The 22501-nt window shown below is 41.5% G+C and overlaps 1 protein-coding gene across 2 annotated transcripts in view; it reads left to right on the top strand.

Annotated features, from left to right (window-relative positions):
• The window catches only part of KCNQ3 (potassium voltage-gated channel subfamily Q member 3), a 354914-nt gene extending 337772 nt beyond the window's left edge, over window positions 1-17142 (top strand). For both annotated transcript variants that reach the window (XM_021666885.2, XM_021666886.2), the window contains exons 13-15: window positions 3684-3782; window positions 5881-5965; window positions 7822-17142. In XM_021666885.2, coding sequence (XP_021522560.2) covers window positions 3684-3782; window positions 5881-5965; window positions 7822-8556 — 919 coding nt within the window. In that variant the 3' untranslated portion in view covers window positions 8557-17142. The remainder of the gene's footprint in view (window positions 1-3683; window positions 3783-5880; window positions 5966-7821) is intronic.
• The last annotated feature ends 5359 nt before the right edge of the window (window positions 17143-22501 follow it).

The raw sequence follows: 22501 nt of genomic DNA, 5'->3' as shown, positions 1-22501 counted from the left end.
ACAGTCACGTCTGGAGGGACTGCACTCCCCTCAAAGCCATATGAACCTTAGAGTTTAAGGTGGGAGATACTCAGAAATAATTCAAAATGCAGGGAGAGATTTTAAGAAGAAAAATGGATGTCTAGGCCAGCAAAGCAGCAGATCAGACAGACTGTGTAAAAGCTGTACGACATTGTCACGGCCGAGGTCAGCACCCTGATCAGGCCTGTCGGAGACGAGAAGGCACATGCTTAAATGGCTTCTGACTGTGATGCTTTTGATGTTAACAACAAAACAGGATCATCTAAACCAAATCCAGCTGCCTAATTCTAAATATAATTCTTTACCACATTAAAAAATGTTCATCAGGTATTACTTATAATAATGAAAAATATGGAAACAGCCTCAATGTTCAACTAATAGTCGCCATCATTTTTATTGAACTCCTGAGTACTTCGCCTACATGTATATACTCCTTTATGAAATCACAAGGTATTGTATTATAGTGCCATTTTTCCAATGAGGAAACTGAAGCTGAAAGGACAGAGGAGCTACGCCGCTAGCAGAGAGTAGAGCTGGGAATCAAACCAGCTCCAACTGATTAGAAAGTCTCTGTTCTCTCTAACACACCACATTTCCTTAATTATAAAATAGTGGGTAAGGAAAGAATGACGCCTGCTCCCATTACAATGTTATGCAGCCACTGGTTGGGTGCAGTGGCTCATGCCTGTAATCTTAGAACTTTAGGAGGCCGAGGCGCATGGATCAGTTGAGGTCAGGAGTTCCAGACCAGCCTGACCAACATGAAGAAACCCCTTCTCTACTAAAAATACAAAAAAATAGCCAGTCATAGTGGCAGATTCCTGTAATCTCAGCTACTTGGGAGGCTGAGGTAGGAGAATCACTGGAACCCAGAGGCAGAGGCTGCAGTGAGCCGAGATTGCACCATAGCACTCCAGCCTGAGCAACAGAGTAAGACTCCATCTCAAAAAAAAAAAATGTTACGCAGCCATAAAATAATATTTAGAAAAAGTATATAATGATACTTTTTAAATTACATGATTTGTGAATATATATGCATGATATAATTACTAATAACACATGCAGACATGTATATACACATATATATGCATATGTATATATTTATAGCTACATATGATATTTCTATATTCATATATGTCACAGGATACATATACTCTGCCTAGACCTTATGATGATAACTAATATATATTATGATATGATTAATAGCAAAAACTTGGAACCAACCCAAACGCCCATCAAAGATAGCCTGGATAAAGAAAATGTGGCACATATACACCATGGAATACTATACCACCATAAAAAAAGGATGAATTCATGTTGTTTGCAGGGACATGGATGAATCTGGAAACCATCATTCTCAGCAAACTGACACAAGAACAGAAAACCAAACACCACATGTTCTCACTCATAAGTGGGTGTTGAACAATGAGAACACATGGACACAGGGAGGGGAATGTCACACACCAGGGCCTGTTGGGGGTTGGGGGCTAGGGGAGAGATAGCAGGGGGTGGGGAGATTGGGGAGGGATAACATTAGGAGAAATACCTAATGTAGGTGATGGGGGGATGGAGGCAGCAAACCACCATGGCATGTGTATACCTATGTAACAATCCTGCAAGATCAACACATGTACCCCAGAACTTAAAGTAAAATAAATAAAAAATAAAAATAAATTTTAAAAAATACACATATATGCTTATTCAGAAATTCACAGGACATGTACACAATTTCCCATATCAGGGCCTGGAGAAAAGAGGTAGGACTTCCCCCAAGAGATTGCAGTGGCTGTACTGAGTGATGACTCCATATGTGACTTTGCTTCCTACTTTTAAAATATATCAAATCTTTAATACATTGTAAAAATGCTCTTTTAAGAAAACATTTTTTTAAAAAGGGACAGTTATGATGTCAAGAGTCAGGGAATAACAGTCAGGAAACCAAAATTCTGTTTGCAGTTCACTCTCTGATGTGTGTGAGATTTCCAGTGGCCACCCATCCTCTCTGGCCTCAGCTTCCCTGTCTGAGTAATGTTGGCCCATGGGAGTGTCCTGTCAGAGAACAGGAACATCACACTGACTGGGTTGGATGTTAACGATACTGTCAGGTTGGAGGTGTGCTTCTCCATGGCCTTTCTTTATCTCTAACTGGAATATCAACTTTGACTTCCGAGTATAGTGGTAGCCACATAGTCAGTGCTCAATGCCTGCTGAATGAATAGATGTGTGAACAAATTCTGAGCCTAACATGCTGTTATTTATGCAGGTATGGCTCTCTGAGAGACGAGGATGAAGCATGATGTCTAAGATATGCCAGACTCCAAAAATACCAGCCAATTTTAATAAGCATGAAGTAGACTATGATAGTGTCATGATTTTTGCTACTTATTAAGCAAATATGTTTCTAGGGAGGGTGAACATCTGGATCTCTGATTGCATATCGCCAGCCATGCTGGGGCAAGAGAGAAAGGAAGTGCTGTCTGTGGAGGAGCAGCTGGGTTTCCAGGGAGGAGATGGAATGAGCCATAGCTATTTCTGGGTGCATGGTCTTAATGGTCCTGGACCTGCAATAAGCCTTCAAGCCTGCTTTCACTCCCACCCCTGTCCCAACCTGCAGCGTGGTAGGCAACATGTCTTTCCTATTGGTCCAGGCATACAGCAGGAACTGATGACTCACAGAATATTATGCAGCCATAAAAAAGAACAAGATCGGATCTTTTGCAGGAACATGGTTGGAGCTAGAGGCTATTATACTTAGCAAACTAATGCAGGAACAGGAAACCAGATACCATATGTTCTCACTTATAGGTGGTAGCTAAATGATAAGAACTATGAACATAAAGAAGGAAACAACATATTCCAGGGTCTTCTTGAGGCAGTAGGGTGGTAGGAGGGAGAGGAGCAGAAAAGACAACCCCCACGACACATGTTTACTTATGTAACAAACTTTCACCTGTACCCCCAAACCTAAAAGTTTTTTTGAAAAAAGGAGCTGGTGCCTCATGCAGAAATAGAAGCAGGAGTGGAAGCTGGTGGTGGATCTATCTACTGGCTAGAGATGCCCACAGAGCAGCCATAATGTGTGCAGCTGAAAAATGTAGCCTAGGATTTGTCTGTAAAACTCCCTAACTAGACGTTTTGGGAAGGGATAAAAGAACTGGAAGACAAGACAGGTTTGCAGTGCACCTATGACATTTCCTATAAAAAAGAAATTAACAAGATGCAGTCCTCACCTCTCTCAGTGGATTGTCTCCTTCCCTCTCCCCTGGGATAAAAAGATGCTTTCAGTATCATCAGATGGAAAAAAAGCCTAAGAATATACTGACGTTATAGGTTCTCCCTGTCTTTCTTTTCTCTGTAGCTACCATGCACTCTCCTCCTCTCCTCTCCTCTCCCCTTTCCCCCTCCCCACTCCCCTCTCCTCTCTCCCTTCTCCTCTCCTTTCTCCCCTCTCCTATCCTCTCCCCTCCACCTCCCTTCTTCCCCCCCCTCCCCTTTCCCCTCTCTCCCTCCCCTCTCCCCATCCCCTCTCTTCTTTCCCCTCCCCCTCTCCCCTTTTATATTGTCTAAACCCTTATCTCATTTCAGAGATAATAGAATGATTTGTTTTCCTGCCAAAACAAAGCTCTGTGTAATTTAATCCATGCTCTGTTTGTTTCTTTCAGAATAGATATGATTTTCACCCCTGGACCTCCCTCCACGCCAAAACACAAGAAGTCTCAGAAAGGGTCAGCATTCACCTTCCCATCCCAGCAATCTCCCAGGTGGGGCCAGTGGACATGGACTGATGAGCCAGGGGTACAAAATTTGTAAAGCATCCCCCCTCAAACCTCAACTGGGGTCCTTTATGTGGGTGAAGTTTTTACTCTCCTAAGTAAAATGAAGAAAGAGTTTGAAGCTTGTTTCAGTTGGTGGCCACTTAAAATGTTTCTGTATACAAAAATCTTCTCACTCCTTTTCCCAGACCATGTGGGTGATAATTCTTCCTGTGACTTTTGAAAATGAAAATAGCTGCACCGGTTTCCCTGTTATAAAATAAGAGGAGACTTATGAGCTGTATTGGAACAGGAAGAAAACTTCATGTGAGCAGAACCCACAGCATTCTCCATCCTGCATAATTACTTTTGAGTTGATTGATACCCCTCCCAGGACAAAGCCAGAGAATCCACTCAGATATCAGCCCCCTGACAACACTGTAACACAGAGAGCTTTGTTCTTTAACAGAGCAGCTCTCCTCCTTCCAAAGCTTTGTAATTTTGAATAAGATGTTCTTTAGAAAATCCACTGCCTAAATTTATATCTCTTTATTCCCAAATGTCTTCAAGGCAGGTAATACAATGAGTGAGGGAGTTAGGCTTAAGAAATATTATTAACCTTCCTCTTATAAAAGAATCAAGAGGCTGAGAGTGGTTGCTCACACCTGTAATCCCAGCACTTTGGGAGGCCAAGGTGGGTAGATCACAAGGCCAGGAGATTGAGACCATCCTGGTCAACATGGTGAAACCCTGTCTCTACTAAAAATACAAAAATTAGCTGGGTGTAGTGGCGCATGCTTGTAATCCCAGCTACTTGAGAGGCTGAGGCAGGAGAATCGCTTGAACCTGGAAGGCATAGGTTGTAGTGAGCCAAGATCACACCATTGTACTCCAGCCTGGTGACTCTGTCTCAAAAAAAAAAAAAAAATGAAGAGCATCAACATAATGATAGAAAGCATTTAATATTTAACCTCAGTCCTGGGGATAGAATAGGGAGTGATGGGACCTTGGAGGACACATGCCCCAACTAAAGGAGGTAGGAATGAAGGCCCTTCCTCCTTTTAGGAATGAGAGTCCTACCTCCTTTTAGGAATGAAGGCCCTACCTCCTTTAAGGAATGAGGGCCCTACCTCTTTTTAGGAGTGAGGGCCCTACTTCCTTTTAGGAATGTGGGTCCTATGTTTCCAGAAAACAGAATATCCAGCTTTTATGTGAAATTCTCAATGTTTGAGATGGCTTACATGTTTTAAAACCTTGTGCAGGCCAAGGAGAACACCAGTCGGCTGGATTTAGCACGTGGGCCACTAGTTTTTGACATCTTTTTAAAATTTAAGGCTGCTCAGCTAAAGACTGCCCTACCGAGCAGGATTCAGTAGCCTATGCGAGAGAGAAATCAACTATTGAGAAAGTGCCTAGCATGAATGGTTTCTAGGAAATAGCTGGACTCCCTTAAAGTGCTGATGTGCAAAGAACATAAAAATAATGAAACTAAACAGAATTTAGGCAGATATTAACTGTGGGTAGCCAAAAATTAAATTCAGCACACATTTCAATTTCATTCCTTGCCAGTGTCATCTTTTGCATCATTTTCCAAATATAAATTTCATCTTTTGAAATCATTTTCAAGATTTGGGATTTTTTCTTTCTTACTAAAATTGGCCAGATGAAATATTTATACCCACTGTATGTAATTTCAGGCATTAGATGACCCCTTCTCCACCTGCACACACACTCAGAGTAAAAGTCTCAGGTCTCAAATCCGAGACTGAAAGGCTAAGGAATTTAATTTAAAGGAACTAGACACTCTAGGTACTGTTAGGTGCTTTATAATCTTTAACACAAAGCAAAGCTTCCTTAATAGCAGCTTAATATTTGGCTTCAAATTTTCCTACGGTGAAAGTAAACATGAGATACCAGTGTTGAATGCAGAAAAACTCTGACTTTTCCTGACTCACATATGCCTCCAATGCTGAATGGTGCTCTTTTATGCCACCCAAGTGGGAGGGTGAGAACAATGGCTCTATTGGCTGTGGCCTGCCTAGCTGAAATGACTTTGCATAGCAAAAATAGATATAATGATCTCATAGAAGTGTTCACTTCTTCTTAGGAATGAACCATATGTAGCCAGAGCATCCACATCAGAAGTCGAAGACCAAAGCATGATGGGAAAGTTTGTAAAAGTTGAAAGACAAGTAAGTCTTTTTTGTCTCTCACCAAAAACTAGGTCTGTAAAATTTATTTTCAAGTGTCAGTTTGTTTTGTTTTGTTTGTTTGTTTGTTTGTTTTGAGATGGAGTTTCACCCTTGTTGCCCAGGCTGGAGTACAATAGCGCTATCTTGGCTCACTGCAACCTCGGCCTCCTGGGTTCAAACGATTCTCCTGCCACCGCCACCATGCCCAACTAATTTCTGTATTTTTAGTAGAGATGGTTCTTGCCATGTTGGCCAGGCTGGTCTCGAACTCCTGACCTCAGGTGATCCCCCTGCTTCAACCTCCCAAAGTGCTGGGATTATAGGTTTGAGCCACAGTGCCCAGCGCCCCCCATTGTTTTTCAAAGGGAGATAAGATACTTGAGTAATACTACCTACAATTCAAAAAAGATGTGGAAATTAAATCACTGATTGAGCATTTACTGCATGTTCACATGCAAGTTAATTATTGTTCTGAGCCTCAGTTTTCCTCATCTGTAGTATGGGGATTATAATACCCTATTAGGTTGCTGTGAGGATTAAGTTGGTACATGAAAATTACCTAATAATAATATTAGTGGGCACAGTGAACACTTGATGGCAGCTACAGTTATCATGCATTTCATGGTGACCCCTTAGGAAATGTTAGTGACCTGCCCTGTATATTGCTTGTCCTTCTTTTCTCAATGTCCAGGCCAGTGGTGGCCTTTGTGAAGAGGCCGGGAGGAGGGCAGGCTATGGGTGAGATCCATTTTAGGTGGAAAGGGAAATCCGCTCACACACAGCACTGTGGAGCTCACTCTCGCTTTCATAGCAAAGAGCTCATAGTCTAGTATCATCTGCCCAACTCTACATTAGATAAATGGTACTGCCGTTTTTTCAAGGATCATATTAATCCTTGTGTTTTATTCAAAACTGGAAATGGGATCTGTGCAGGAGAGGTAGGAGAAAATCAGAATCATTTCCTTTTTGTTACATCAAGAATTTTGTTTTGATTTTTACATTTGAATTTATAATTTCAGCTCTACTTGATTTGTCTGTGTCTTTGTTCTCTTGCCTGTGAAATAGAGATAATAATAGTATCCATCTTGCAGGGTTGTTGTGAAATTCACATGAGTCAATAAAGTACATAAAACAGTCAGATACTAACTTTTCTATAAGAGTCAGTTATTATTGAGGCTCAGATGCCATCCTGGCCTCTGCTGATTATGGTACTCATCTTCTCACCAGTAAAATGGGATGATACACCTGACGACAGTGTTTCCTGTTGAGTTGTGAATTGCCAAAGCAAGAACATCACACACATGTGCGCACACACTCATGTATATTCATTCACAAAAGTTCAAATAAGGTACCAATTTCTGCAGGCAAGAGCAAACTGCCAGGTAGGGTCTTCAGTTCTGAGAAGCTCAGTTCTTGCCAAGCACGGCCCTTGTGTTTTTCGGGCTTATATCACCATGTAGAAGAAACACACAGTAACAGTCCACACGTTCTGTCTAAGGAAATGTTCATAAATTGAGAACTCCTGCTCCTTGACCCAGGCCGCGTTAGCAAGGCCACCTCCTCCTCTAGGGGACAAAGCAGGCCTGTAACACTTCAAAGCATCTCTCTACTTTCCACCGTTGCTTCCTAGAAAGCCCTTGCCTTGGTTTTCTCTAGATTAGCACTAATACATGTACAAGGCTTGTGAGTAAGAGGCAGAAAATAAATTATTAGCTGCTCTTATTATTATTAAGAGTTGCAAGAATGTTCTTCCCTTCTGAAAAGTAAATACACTATTAGAATATTTCCTCCCAACCAACAGCAATGACCCCTACCCTCAGAGAAAGCGGCAGTTCACAGATTCATTTATTTTCCAGGTTCAGGACATGGGAAAGAAGCTGGACTTCCTCGTGGATATGCACATGCAGCACATGGAACGGCTGCAGGTGCACGTCACTGAGTACTACCCAACCAAGGGGACCTCCTCGCCAGCTGAGGTGGAGAGGAAAGAGGACAACAGGTATTCCGATTTGAAAACCATCATCTGCAACTATTCGGAGACAGGTCCCCCGGAACAGCCGTACAGCTTCCACCAGGTGCCCATCGACAAAGTCAGCCCCTATGGGTTTTTTGCACATGACCCTGTGAACCCACCCAGAGGGGGACCCAGTTCTGCAAAGGTTCAAGCAGCTCCTTCTCCCTCTGCAACAACATATGCAGAGAGGCCCACGGTCCTGCCTATCTTGACTCTTCTCGACTCACGAGTGAGCTACCACTCCCAAGCTGAACTGCAGGGCCCCTACTCGGACCGAATCTCCCCCCGGCAGAGACGTAGCATCACGCGGGACAGCGACACACCTCTGTCCCTGATGTCGGTCAACCACGAGGAGCTGGAAAGGTCTCCAAGTGGCTTCAGCATCTCCCAGGACAGAGATGATTATGTGTTTGGCCCCAATGGGGGGTCGAGCTGGATGAGGGAGAAGCGGTACCTCGCCGAGGGTGAGACGGACACAGACACGGACCCCTTCACTCCCAGCGGCTCCATGCCTCTGTCGTCCACAGGGGATGGGATTTCTGATTCAATATGGACCCCTTCCAACAAGCCCATTTAAAAGGGGTCACTGGCTGACCCCTCCTTGTAATGTAGACAGACTTTGTATAGTTCACTTACTCTCACACCCGACGCTTACCAGCAGGGACACCAATGGCTGCATCAAATGCATGCGTGTGCGTGGTGGCCCCACCCAGGCAGGGGCTTCCCACAGCCTCTTCCTTCCCATGTCACCACAACAAATTGCTTCCTTTTCAGCATGGTTTGCATGACTTTACACTATATAAATGGTACCGCAAATCTCTTCTAGGATATGCATTTATCTGCTGTTCTTGCTTTTGATCACGATTGGACCAGTACAGGGAGAAATTACTGATGAGCCATGCTATTTGTCTGTTTGGTTGGCTGATTTGGGTTTTGGTTTAGTAAGCAGAGAAAGTAGTTTAAGTTATTTCTAGGATCACTGCCCTCTTGTATAAAACACTCCAGCGATTAACTGTTTTTGAAAGCAAGGAAATAATTTTCTCAACAAAATCACAGTGTGTATCAGTGGGGCTGCCTGCTGAGCTAATATTAGGAAAGGAATGAGATAGTCATTGTGTCTCTAAAACAAAGAATCTAAACAAATATTTAAGGGAAAACTGGCAAAACCTTTTAAAAGCTCTCAAAAAGACCTCAGTTGGTCTGATATTTATTTAGCATCATGCCTCAGTTTCCTTATCTGTAAAAAGTGGTGGTAATCCCAAGTGTAGCATTTCTGATGGGTTATGAATTGGCAGGGAGAAAACATACATACACACACACACACACACACACACACACACACACACACACAAAGTTAAAATAGTTTCTAATTTATGTAGCCAAGGAAATGGAATTTATCAGAAGTGAGATGCCCCTCTGGGCAAGAGCTAAGTTCAGTGCCTTTAAAATGAAGTTCCAACTCACATTTCTCCCCACAATACAGAAGTACAAAATATCCATCAAAAATAGAAATTAGAGTCAAGAAGGCACACAGAAAGTATCTAGTCCAAGTACTTCCTTTTATAAATGAAGAACCTTAGGCTCAGGTAAAGTGACACACCCAGAGTCACTCAGTTGTCTCACAGAGAACCAGGACTCAAAAGTCAGGTGTGCTCACTCTCTCCCTGCCCTTGTTCCCCCTCACCACACCACTCTTCCATTTATATCATGCATCCTAGAGATTGCGCCAAGATATATGGCTTTGTGTTGTGTGGAAAGCACTCAGTTTATCCAGCAGGAAGGGGACTTCCATTTTTATTACAGAACATGCTTGCTGGCTGCATTGCATTTTAGATCTAGGAAAAAATAATACAGCAAACTACATTCACTGATGCACAAATAGGCAAATTTTCCAGAACCATCCAATTTTACTTTTCCTAATGTATGGAACCAACCCAGATTTTTTAAATGAAACTACTAAAACCACATGTAACCATGAGACAAGCAAGCTAAAATGTAAGCAGATAGCCTGGGAAGCACTGCCCTACTGTACAGGTGTGACATTAAGCACAAGTCATCTGTGGCCACTTATGAGATGTTGTTATACTTGGAAAAACTTTGGTGGAAAAGGTTTCTGGTAGGCTTAGATTGAATTAGCTAAATGACCACACCACAGCATTATTGTCTCCCTCTTCTCACACACCTAGCACTGGTTGTGGATAGTTACCCTGGTGATGATCAGGATAATCCAGATGACCCGAACCAATGTCTGTATGCAACTGCCACTGCTATTCTCCTTCACAGTCTTGTCAAGAGCCACAGTAGCTATGGCAGACGTTTGATTGATGGTGTCATCATTTCCTAATACAAGAGTCTGGCACTATGTTGAAGAGAAGAATCACTTCCTCAGAGATAGGTTCCTTTCAACTCACATGTCAACAGGTACTGTACAAAAAGCTCAGAATACAGTAATGATTAGCGCTTGACCCCTGACTTTAGGAGCTTACAACCAAAGCCCGAAGTCCTTGGCCAAGGGCAGACATGGTGAGTGGCAGAAAGGTGTTTTTCATTGAGAGCCCTACAAATGGATGGGTGTAGACCTCGAAGTCTGAGATGGGAAATACACCAGAATGCTCAACACATCAGACATGAAGCCCATCCCTTATGGTTTTCCATTTGATGTGCTGGAAATCTGAAGGACAAATGGCATGAGTGATTTGGGTCTCTTCCCCACTCCTTCAATATGGCCGAAAGTGCCACTGGGGATTATAATCTAAGAAACCCTATGCCCCTTCCTTAGGGGTTGATTATTGGATCCTGATCTTCCTGGAATCTTTCACTTGAGATGATCACACTGCCTACCATCCAATATGTTACTATGCTCTTCTTTATGTACATGACTTACTGGAAACCAACAAAAAAGGAGAGTGAATCACATTCTCCACATACGCACCAATTAATTTTTTAACCTATTAATATTCTTGCAGAAACTACTAACCTAAATATCTTACAAATAGATGCATTTTCCAGCAACTCATTGGAGTTCTAGCTTAAAGTATTTACCATTGATCCACAATTGGGGGAACTACCTTAGGTTCTTTTAATAACCTAGAAAGGATTAGAGCTTATATAGTTTTCTAAACCATAAGCAGGCAGTCCAGCTTCCCTGCTGGATCATAAGAACAGGACAGCAGGGATTGGGTCTATATTGATCAATAGCAGGGAAGTATTGATCTTCCAACATCTAATAAGTCGTATTTATCAGTATAGACACAGACAAAATACGTGTTTTATGAATGAATAAATGATAAGAACCTTAAGAGCTGTCTTTTTCCCATTTAAGAAAACAAAAACGAAAAGAGAAACATGATCTTCTGGAATATTTCTGCTTTGATATCCTCCTTTTGTTCCCCAAAAAATAGATTCCAGAAAGGCAAACCGAACCTGCTCAAGTTGCCTACTTAGAGACAAGCTCATCAACATGGCTCACAGTGAGCAAGCAGAAATTCAGGGTCTGGAACTGAACATGAGTTACAGGAAGAAGCAATGTGTACTCCCACAAAGATCCTTTTGTCAGACAAAGGAACAGCATGATAATCCAATGGAACTGGTTAATAACATGACCCGAGATGACACGACTGCAGATATACTGGTCGTTCTGAAACTTGCCCAAGAAATTGCAGTCCTTTTGGCAGAACCTCATGAAATATTGACAAATTAATTCCATCATCAAAAGTAGGAATATTCACAAGTGAAACTATGATCTAATGTATGTATTTGGTCCTTTTGGGTCACAATGTGACATGAAAATTTTAAAAGGTCATATTTTATCAGGATCAAAATAGATGAGATAAATCAACTTCACAAATGTTAGGTGAAACATGATCCTATTGGGCTGAGAAAAAAGGACTTGAGATCAAGTGTGAGTTTTGACTATCAAATTCCAGCACAAAAGCAAATATCAAAAGTTTAAGAAAAAAATTATTGCAGGAAAAGAAAAACACATCAATTTGAGAAAATGCTACTGAGTAACTTTGTTTTTAGGACTGGGGGTTTAGGCTTATTAGATATGACATTGATATAACAAAGCCCTAGTTTTTACGAAAACATAACCAGATAATCCCAAGGTATATAAGTTAAAATGAACTAATGAATCAGCAATTATGCATCCTATGCCTATTTGGGCAAGGTAATTCCTAGACACTGTAGTTTAAAAGAATAATTTCCTGTAGAAAAATCTAATATAACAGGACCTACTCATAATTTGGCAAAATCATTCTCATAATTCCATGCTACTGTAATGGGAGTGTAATGAAGAAAAAGTCATTTGTTTATTCATTTGACAAGATTTATTAAGCACCAATGTATGCCAGAACTGTGCAGTGCACTGGAAATTCAGAGATAAGAAAACCACAGTTTCTGCCATCAAAATGCTAGGAATCTAGAGTTCTCAGATATCAGAGGTCCCTTCAAACTATGTCTACCAGGAAAAGAAAATAACTGATTTCATCCCTGCAAACAACTCTATACAGACAAAACTGCTTCCTAGCTTGGAAACTGTGGGAAATTAAACATGAAAATGAGAGCAAAGATTCTACATCAAAATGCAATGATCCTAGCAGCCCCGTGAAGGCTGAGTGGGTTGAATGGGGACTTTGAGTTTGGATTCAATGCTTTGAACTTCATAGCTCCAGAGAAGCTGTGGTTAAAAAAAAAAAAAAAAGAAGGGTTCTAGGGAACCTGAGGAAGGTTGTTGGAGAAACCAGCTTTCTTCTCTCTTAATCCCTACCAAGATTGAGACCAGGCAAGGAGCTGAGCTACTTTCATTTCATCATGTTGACCAAGAGAAGCTTGTGATATGGACTATGGCACAGCACCTATTTCAAGAGAAAGATGTTACTCTACTTTTGGGAACCTGCAGATCAGATTCTCCTGGGGCAAAAGAAGAAATTTGTTCAGCAGGCTAAGAAGTCAACTGCCCTTTGTACAGTGCTGCCAAACACACCCCAGGGTCCTCCCACCCCATGCTTCCCCCAGAAGATGCCACATAGCTGGTATTTGGTTTTCATGAATAATCAAAGATTCTTCTTTGCTTTCTGAACCCCAGGCATCCTTAGGAATTTGCTCCAATGTCCTCACTTGTCCTTGAAGACTTGTTTTTCAGGATGTGAGCTTTTTAAATCTAAGTTGTTTCTTTATATCCAAATCAACCCCACACTATTGTGGCTGACATTACACCATTCCAAACTGAGCCAACTGGCCCCTAAGCAAGCCAGCAGGCAGCCCCTCACTAATGCTCAGTTTAGAATATGTTGGGACCAGGCTATCTGCATAGCTTTACTGGTTTTAGAAACCAGTAATGGCAGTGTAAAAGAGACAGGAAGCTTACAGAGATGACCTGGAAGAAAATTTGAGTTTCGGCACATTCAAAAACATTTGACTCTTCTACCCTGTTTAGATTTTCAAATGATGCTCAGTTTAGAATATGTTGGGACCAGGCTATCTGCATAGCTTTACTGGTTTTAGAAACCAGTAATGGCAGTGTAAAAGAGACAGGAAGCTTACAGAGATGACCTGGAAGAAAATTTGAGTTTCGGCACATTCAAAAACGTTTGACTCTTCTACCCTGTTTAGATTTTCAAATGAGACAATCAATATACAAAGTCCCTAGTACAATGACCAGGGACTGATATTTATGTTCTTTTTTTTTTTTTAACAATATGCTTATACTTCATTGTCTCAGTCTTTGGTATTACTTATAAACTCTAAATTTACATCAGAATTTTTTTTCACAAAAAAGAATGGTGGAGATACAATCCCAATTATTAAATCAGGCATTTCACAATTGCTTTTTAAATAAGTACATCTCTATAAATGAAAATGCTTACTTTTGTCCACCACAATAAGGAAGAGAAGAAATACTGGAATGAAGAGAGGCAGGAATGTTGGATCTCAGTGGCTGAGTTGTGGCAGTTCCACTGGACATATAGTACCAGATGTTGCGCCATCTGAATGATGTGTAGGAGATAAAGTCAAATAGCAAGAATAAAGGGCTCATGATTTCCCAAGGAAAGTCTACTGTGCGTGGTGGCTGTCAGACAACACCCTAGCAATGAATCAGGGAACTGCTAGGAGAAAGAGTTGATGCTTAAACCCTCCCTGGGGAGATTTGTTTCCAGCCTTTCACAGCTTTAACCTCAGCAACCCTATAAGAAAATTGTGATTCATATTTTGACTTGTTATCATAGATGCAAGGAGACATAATTTCATGGATTCTAAGATACGTACAAGAAGAGACCTTGGTCACCCAGAACAATCACCTGTCTTTTTAGATCAAGAAGCAGAAGATCAGAGCAAAAAACATCACACCACGCCCCTCAGTGAATGAAGAAGTGATAGAGTCACAGAATAAATCCAGAACTCAGGTCTTCTGATCTTTGCTCCAGAAGTTGGAGACAAAACTAAAAGTAAAATAACAAGTGAAATCAAAGCATCACTGTCGAGCTCAGAATATGAATAAGAACTTCCTGGCCCACTTGAGAAACTGTTAAACCAGACATACCTTTGAAGAATTCTTCCCTTCTCTGGAATAAGATGGATGGTTCCATGCTGTGAAAGATGATGATGTTCCTTCTCCCAGATTCCTGCTGTCTTCAAAAGGCCTAGCAAAAACCACTGGTACTGGGTGCAGTTGAGAAAGGGAATGAAGAAGAACAATCCCGTGGCCATGCGGGAGTTCTACCCTCCACCCTCTGCCCTCTCCTACTTTGTTCCTTCTTGGTCCTGCCGTGTTTGGACTGATTCACCTTTTTGGCCCATCACTTGGACTCATTCAGCTCCAGACTCATGCCTTAGGTTGCATCCTTATCTATAGACTGATTAAACAGGGTTTCTCCTTGATAAATCTCTATGGTTTTGATTTTAAGAAGTCAGGCATGATTTCTTCTGGGATCTCTATGACCCAAAGTGGCCAGTTTTACCAAAGGTGTCCCTTTGCCCTGGGATCTCTGGGTCTCATCTGAGCACAACTTGAGTCCTCTTGCCTTGTCCCAGAGAATCCCCATGTGGTCAAGCCACAAGCAGATACTCTAGGGCCTTCTCCAAAAGCTACAAGGAAGCAAACAGGACTCAACTTAGGACATCTTATGCATCTTATGTTTAGGTAACTAGGAAATTATTTTAGGAAGTAAACAGGCCTCTGTTGGCTCAAATGAACATCTTCATAGTTAGTTTCCACTTACATTGCTCTCGGGATAACTATTCCAGAATTTGGCAGGGCTCCCCAGCAGTCTTTGTGAATCCCTGTGCTAGGATGCTTCAGTTCTCCTGAGTCAGACTGAAGTGAAAGCTCCTAAGAGATACTCAGAAAGAAGGATGGTGAAGTTCTAGGACAACAGTAGTTGGCCCAGCAATTTTGACGATTGTCATTCTACCTAAGTCTTCATCCTCCAGATAGCACTGTTGTGAGCTTTAAATAAGCTTCGGGGGAAATAATGATTTTTGACACAGCTGAAAATGGGCTGTATGTAAGAATAATTTGAGAACAGCTTACAATTAGGTAGTCAAAAGCCCAGCTCAGTGCTCAGAAATGTATTCGTAATTTCTCTTAGACTTGTCAGACTGCAATTTGATACCTAAGAGTAATAAAGAATGAGAGCATATTTTATTTTCATGTCCCATGCTCTTCCTCTGCCCACAAAAGCGAGCTCAGGGAAGGGGAGAGACTTATACTAAGCGCTCCTTGTGAGTTGCCTGTGACATGATAGCTCTCTCTCAAGTTCATGCAATCCTCATCGCAACCCCATGAGGGAGATGTTATTGTCTCCATCTTATAGATGAGGAAACTGAAGCTGTGAAGGAAAAGACCTTGTCAAAGGTCACACATTGTAAGAAGTAAAGCTGCATATTTAACCAAAGCCTGTGTACCTGTAAAGCTCATTCTCCCTCCCCCTTCTTCCTCTCAAATCAGGCCCTAGCTCCTCCACAATGCTTCGCCCTTCTACATCCACTCAGCTTTACAGTAAAATGATCACAGACTCATGAGTTCCCTGGAGAGTAGAGTGATGCCTGGGCCAGCTATTCCTCTTGGCTGTTCAGCAGGTCCTTTCAGTGGCTTCACAATCCAGCTGTCAGTGGCAGAAAATAATGCCACATAAATTATTCACCTGGTTCACATTGGAATCCATTAGCTCTCGGGGCTTGGTGTGGCTGCAGATCATCCACAAGCAGCCCTTGTTCTCTGCCCCCAAGGAGCTCCTGTCGTTGTTTTTAGCCAAACAAGTTTAAATATCTCCATGTCTCTGCTGACTCTGGTCTTTTGTCTCTAGACTGTACCTTTATTTCAGAGCTCTGAAATTCTGCAGAAACAGGTGGGTCTTTAAAAACATTCCCTGGGAGGCTAAAAACTCAGAACAGTTATGTCTCTCTTTCTCAGTATTAAAAGATCAAGGTTTCCCATGGAAGCAAATCTGATCTGGTAATTGGGCCCTTCTTTACCCCTCTGAATACTTTTCCAAGGAGGGGGCAGCTCCCACTCCCACAGTTCCCCTGAGAGTCCAGGTGGTGGCCGAGTTGCAAAATTTAGGGCAGCAATTTTGCCAAGGGTCAGAGATTCACTGTTGGAGAGGTGAAGTCAGCTCTGCCCCATCCTAAAAAATCATCTCAGAAAGACAGGTGGACTTCATCAGATTTGTCAGTCCTTCCTTGTTTTAAAGAGGAAAATAATCTCTGCCTTGCTTCAGATAGGATATGGCTATTTTTTTCCTCCTTTTTCTAATGTAGCAGTGATTGAAAACACCAGTCTTTGAAGAACAAATTGAGGTTCCCAGTGACATGAATCCATTATATTTGATTTTGGGTTGTATTTTTTAACCCCTTTTTATGGCATAGAATTCTGGTGCCTTGCTCCCTGGGTTTGTCTCCGTGCTACGAGTAGGCTTTCTTCACATTCTGGCTTACAGGGGAACACAACTATTCCACAAGTGGCCTTTAGTGCTCTTTATAATATGATTTCCTGTAATTTTTAAACTGTATGTGTAATTTATATTCTGGCTCTGTCCAATATTTGAACAACTTTAATAGGTTGATTTCCATATATATTATGCAAATAATTCTTACCTGATTTTTTATGTTCTATCTTAAATAAATACTGCACCACTTATTAATAAATAGACATTTCAGTGGTTATGTGGAGGAATGTTATTTGCTTCAAAACAATTTTTATGAGATTTTACTATTTATCATAGATAACACTGACTACTACTAATGGAAAACCTCTAAATATCGATGGCCTAACACAACAAAGATTTATTTGTTGCTCAAATCATAGTCCAGTGTAGATTGTGTGAGTTGCAAAGAGTGATGCAAGGATTTGGGCTATGGAAGAGCTGCAGTCCTTCACTTCTAGCTACAGAGCCAGGAGAAGATCATCTAGAAAAGCATTACCCACATCTTCCTGCCTTGGACTCAAAGTGACTCATTATTCTCACTCACAAACTCATTGCTTAAACTCAGTCACACTGTACGGGATAATCTGCAAAGGAGGCTGGGAAATGTAGTCTTCATGAATGCCCAGCATGAGGAAATGTGTTGAATATATAGCTTTGCTCACCAGAAAAATACTGTGATTGATCCTATAGATTTCCTTGTTAGTACTGAGTGATGACTAGGTCTAACCCAAGTGTAGTTGTTGCCCAGGGAATAAAATAAGAGAACCAGAAAGTTCCCCTGGGAGTCACTGGAGTTACAAATATGTATGAGGCAGCAGTTTAACAGCATAAAGTGTTGGCAAGAGTTATCTATTAGTAGTATGTATTTCAAATGCAGCAAACAAGAACATGACCTGAATATGTCTCTATTATGAATTGGACCATGGGTGGGTATAATCCCTTCACAGGCCATTTTGCCAACTCTGTCTCCTTAAACATTTGGATATTGACTATAATCCTTGTTTTTTTTTTTCTTCTATTCATTTCAGTTCAAGAACCATGTATTTAAGCAATACTAACTGGATATCTATCACATGCCAAGCATCAGAGATGCAGTATTTCACAATTTAATGTAGTATTGGCCTTAATATGATTTCAGTTCTGTGAGAAGCATGATGAATGAGATATCAAGAGTTCTATGAAAACAAAAAGCATGGTACTGGCTCATATTAGAGGTATAGAAAACACTTCATGCAGAGCATCAGGTATGAATGGAATATTTAAGGACAACTTGGCAAAGCCAAAAATGAAGAAGGAAGTGGAGAAGACAGGCCTGCCAGACACTGGGAAGAGGATATGCAAAGAGGCATGAGGCAGGCTTAGTTTAGAAGTTCTGTTCAAAGGAAAGTTGCATTTTTATATTCTTGTTCTTATGGTCTCCATTGCCTCTGGCAAGCAACTCAATGGGATTTATTCCCTGGGTAAAGAGGAACCATTCCAGGGACAGTAAGAAGGCTGTGTGCTTGGAATGAAGAAAGCAAGAAGGAGACTGATCCAGGGAGATTAGACCTTGAAGGTGTATTAGGGATCTTTGGAACTTTCTGTTCTTAGGTTAAGGAGATCATGCAGCAGTGTAGAAATCTCTTCCCAGATCCACAGTCTGAAACCTCACCCTGCCTTCTGACTTCTGCCTCCCATCCTGATCACAGTTCTCATAATTCAATTTTGGAGTTTTCCTTTCAGAGAAACTACTCCTCTCATATCTAGAGACTGGCAAGTTTCTCCCAGCTGCCTGGTCTCAGTTTCCTGAAGAAAGAATCATATTGTCTTTTTTCTTGATAACTAATGCCATTACCACAAGGACTCATCCCCTACCCTCCTGCCCCCACTCCCCACAATCCCACTCCCTCCCACGGTCCCATTTCAGGGACTTGTAGCACTGGTCCACCTAGGCACCTAAGCCACAGCCTTCAGCATCAACCTTGACTCCCCACAGCCCATGGTTTCTACCTTGTGACTCTCTCCAAGGAGGGTCCTCTTCTTGCCACACTTGCTCTCTTCCTGCTCTATAATGGTCTCTTTGACTCTGGTCTCTTTTTTTCCACTTTAGCCTCTACAGTGTTTGTGACACAGTGGTCTTGAAGAAACAGAAATCCATTCATTTCCTGTTACTATTTATACATTTCACGGCTCTTCGACATCACCTAACATTTACTTAAAAAAATTTTTTCTTTAGCACATACAGTCCTCAATGATCAGCCACTTGCCATGCTCACTCTTACCTGTCCAGCTAAGTGTCGTATTCCTCACCCATTCAACAGTGCGCCCTCCACGATACATATGCTCTGTGTTCTACTCCATAAAGGAAGGCCTGCAACTCCCCAGACACACCCAGTTTTTAAAATAATGCTATATCTCGGTCATGTTGTTTCTTTTGCCAATGAAACACTCACTCATAAGACTTGCTAAGACATCATTTCCTCAGCAAAGTCTTTCCTGAATCTTTCATCCTCCAGGTAGAACAAACCATTCTTCCCTTTTGCCTTGACTATATCTTGTATAGACATCTATTATTGTATCTGTATATTCATTATTTTCTCAGTGGTTTCAGTGTCTATCTTCATCATTTCTCATGACTACCACCACTATTCTGTGAGTTGTCTGAGGATAGACACTGAGTCTTACCAATCCTTGTCCTCAGAAACTATCACAGTGACTGTAAGTGCTAAAGAATGAAACAATGAGTGAATGCAGTCACATTTTAGGTGTGCCATCTATTTCTACACAAATATTGCCACAAACTTAGTAGTTAAAAACAATACAAATTTATTATCTCAGTTTCTGCTGACCAGGAATCCAGGAACAGCTTAACTGGGTCCTCTGCTTTAGGGTCTTACAAGATTCAATTAAGGTGTTGGCTGGAGCTGTGATTTTATCTGAGGCTCAGCTGGGGAAGAATCCACTTCTGGTCTCACATTAGGAACGATTCAGTTCTTTGAGGGTTGTTAAACTAAGGACATCAGTTTTTTGCTGACTGTTGGGCAGAGGTTGCTCTCAGTTCCTTGTCACATAGCCTTCTCCATAGGTCAGCTCACAACATAGCAGCTTGCTTCATCAAAATGAGCAAGGGAGAGTCTGCTGGCAAGATGAAAGTTGCAGTCTTATGTAACATATCATAAAACTGACAACCCATCACCTTTGCCATATTTAACCAATTAGAAGCAATTCACAGATTTTGCCTATGCTCAAGGGGAGGGTATTATTACACAAGGTATAATTGAGACCATCTTAAAACCTGTCTGTCACACTACGTACCCAGGACACTCTCAAAGTTAGCATGAACTTGGTATTGTCTTTAGGTACTAACGAAGCAAATATTAGAGCTCAGAAACCTGACTCCAGCTAATAAGGTGATTGCTTAATTGCTGGACCTAGCCTTTATCAGCCTCTCCCAAGCTCAATTCTGTTAGACATAAGAATAATAGCTAATATTTACTGAGAACTTATATGTGCCAGACATTTTACTTAGTATTCCCTATGAATCACCTCATTTACTCTTCACACTAAATCTTGGTGCTCAGAACTATTATCATCCCTACTTTATAGATAGGGACAATAAATTATAGAGAATTTTAGTCACTTGTCCAGGGTCACATAGCTAATAAATGGCACAGCCAGGATTCAGACCAGGAAGTCGGACTCCAAAACCTTTATTCTATTTTGAATAAAGGTCCTTGCTAGCTAAGCAGGGGATAAAGATGTCTATATTCATTTAATTTACCTAAGTTTTCTCACTCAAGCTCCTTTCCTGCATGCTTCTCCAGGGGTTATATAATGAGTGGTTGTCTCAGTTAGGATCTAAGTGGAAAAATAAGAAAGTCATACACACCCTAGGTAGGTTGAGGAGATATTAATAAAGGGTTTGCTTACAAAGATTTGGCCATAGTTTAGTTAAATCAAGTTGGCATGGTACGGTCCTGCAAAGCTAGCAACAGCCTTGCAAGGGCCAGAACCCAGATGGAGCTTTATGGAGAGGGCCATGTAACAGAGACTATGACCTTGGGCAGTGGACACAGCGGTCTGGTAGTGAACCAGGTAGGGAGGGAGCTAAGGGACTAAAGACCACAACCTCACTCTCTTTCCCTCTTATCCTCTGCTGGTACCTACTGTTGTCTAAACCCAACAGAAAGCCAGGGAGGAAGGAGCCTTCTACATAGCTAATTAGGATGAAAACATGACATGAGTGAGCTCACCACCCAAGGAGCTCTGAGATAAAAAGGCAAAGCTTGGAAAAGCATGAACTTTGGGGCAGATCTGCCTTATGCAGAGGAAGAGGAAAACGTAAGGAAAGACCAAGAAACCATGATCAGTGTAGATAGAAATGAAGAAAGGGTCATGTAACCAGAAAGGGGAGACAAGGGAGGGGGTGGCCATCATATAGAGTAATACCAGGATGTTGAGGTGACGCAGGATATGGATGGGAAAGAGGCCACTCAACTTCTGTAATATAGATAAAGTTGAGGAACACTTTTAAAAGAAAGGCAAAGAGCTGCAGGAAAAATGAGAGTCTAAGTGTTGATGAAATCAATGACAAGTAAAGAGAGTTTGCTATCAGTTGCAAGAGGGAATGATAGAGGAGGCTTGAGTATACTTATAAAATGTGAGAAAAGAAGCAGTTGAGCGGGAAAGAATAAAGACAAAAAAAAAAAAGAAAAGAAAATAGATAATTGATGGCATAAAGTCCCAGAGGAAGAAAATAATCAAATGTAAAAGTAAAACCCATAGCCACAAAGACAATACAATGGCAATTGAACACCTCCTTGGAAATGGCCACTACATAGATTTAATTTAAATTTTTTTTTTGAGACAGAGTCTCACTCTGTTGCCCAGGCTGAAGTGTAGTGGTGTAATCTCTGCTCACTGCAACCTCTACTTCCTGGTTTCAAGTGATTCTCCTGCCTCAGCCTCCTGAGCAGCTGAGATTACAGGCACACGCCACCATGCCAGGCTAATTTTTGTATTTTTAATAGAGATGAGGTCCCACCATGTTGGCAGGCTGGTCTCAAACTCCCGACCTCAAGTAATCCACCAGCCTCGGCTTCCCAAAGTGCTGGGATTACAGTATGGGCCATCACTCCCAGCCTAATTTCAGTGTTATTCAATCATTACAATTTTAAGTCAGTCAATTATAATTCCCATTTTATACATGGGGGAAATTGAGGCTTGGAAACATAAATCTACTCAAGGTCAGACACTCATAAGGGAAAGAGTCACAATTTGAACTTGACCAGGACCACCTGCCCCTAAGTCTCAGGTAACTTCCTTTGGAGAAATAGTGGACTGAAACTTCACTCAGTCCACTAGCCCATGTGGACTGAAGAAAGAATGGATGAATCAAAAAGACTGTGAATTGATGGGAGAGGAAATTAGTAAAGCTTATACAAGGTTGCCTCTCTCTACTGTCAGTACAATGGGAAATAATATTTTTTCATGCGAGAGAAAGAACCTTGAGAGGGTTACTTAACCCTTTTATGGTAAGCATCTATAAAATGGGGAGAATGATATCTATCTTGAAAAGTCATTATCTGGACTGATGTCTGTAGAGTACTTAGCAAA

This window comes from Aotus nancymaae, unplaced genomic scaffold (genome assembly GCF_030222135.1).
Source record: "Aotus nancymaae isolate 86718 unplaced genomic scaffold, 86718_ANA_hifiasm-v0.15.2.pri h1tg000036l, whole genome shotgun sequence".
Lineage (NCBI taxonomy): Eukaryota > Metazoa > Chordata > Mammalia > Primates > Aotidae > Aotus > Aotus nancymaae.
Note: the sequence above shows the minus strand (reverse complement) of the source record. Positions and strands in the feature narration are given on the sequence as shown.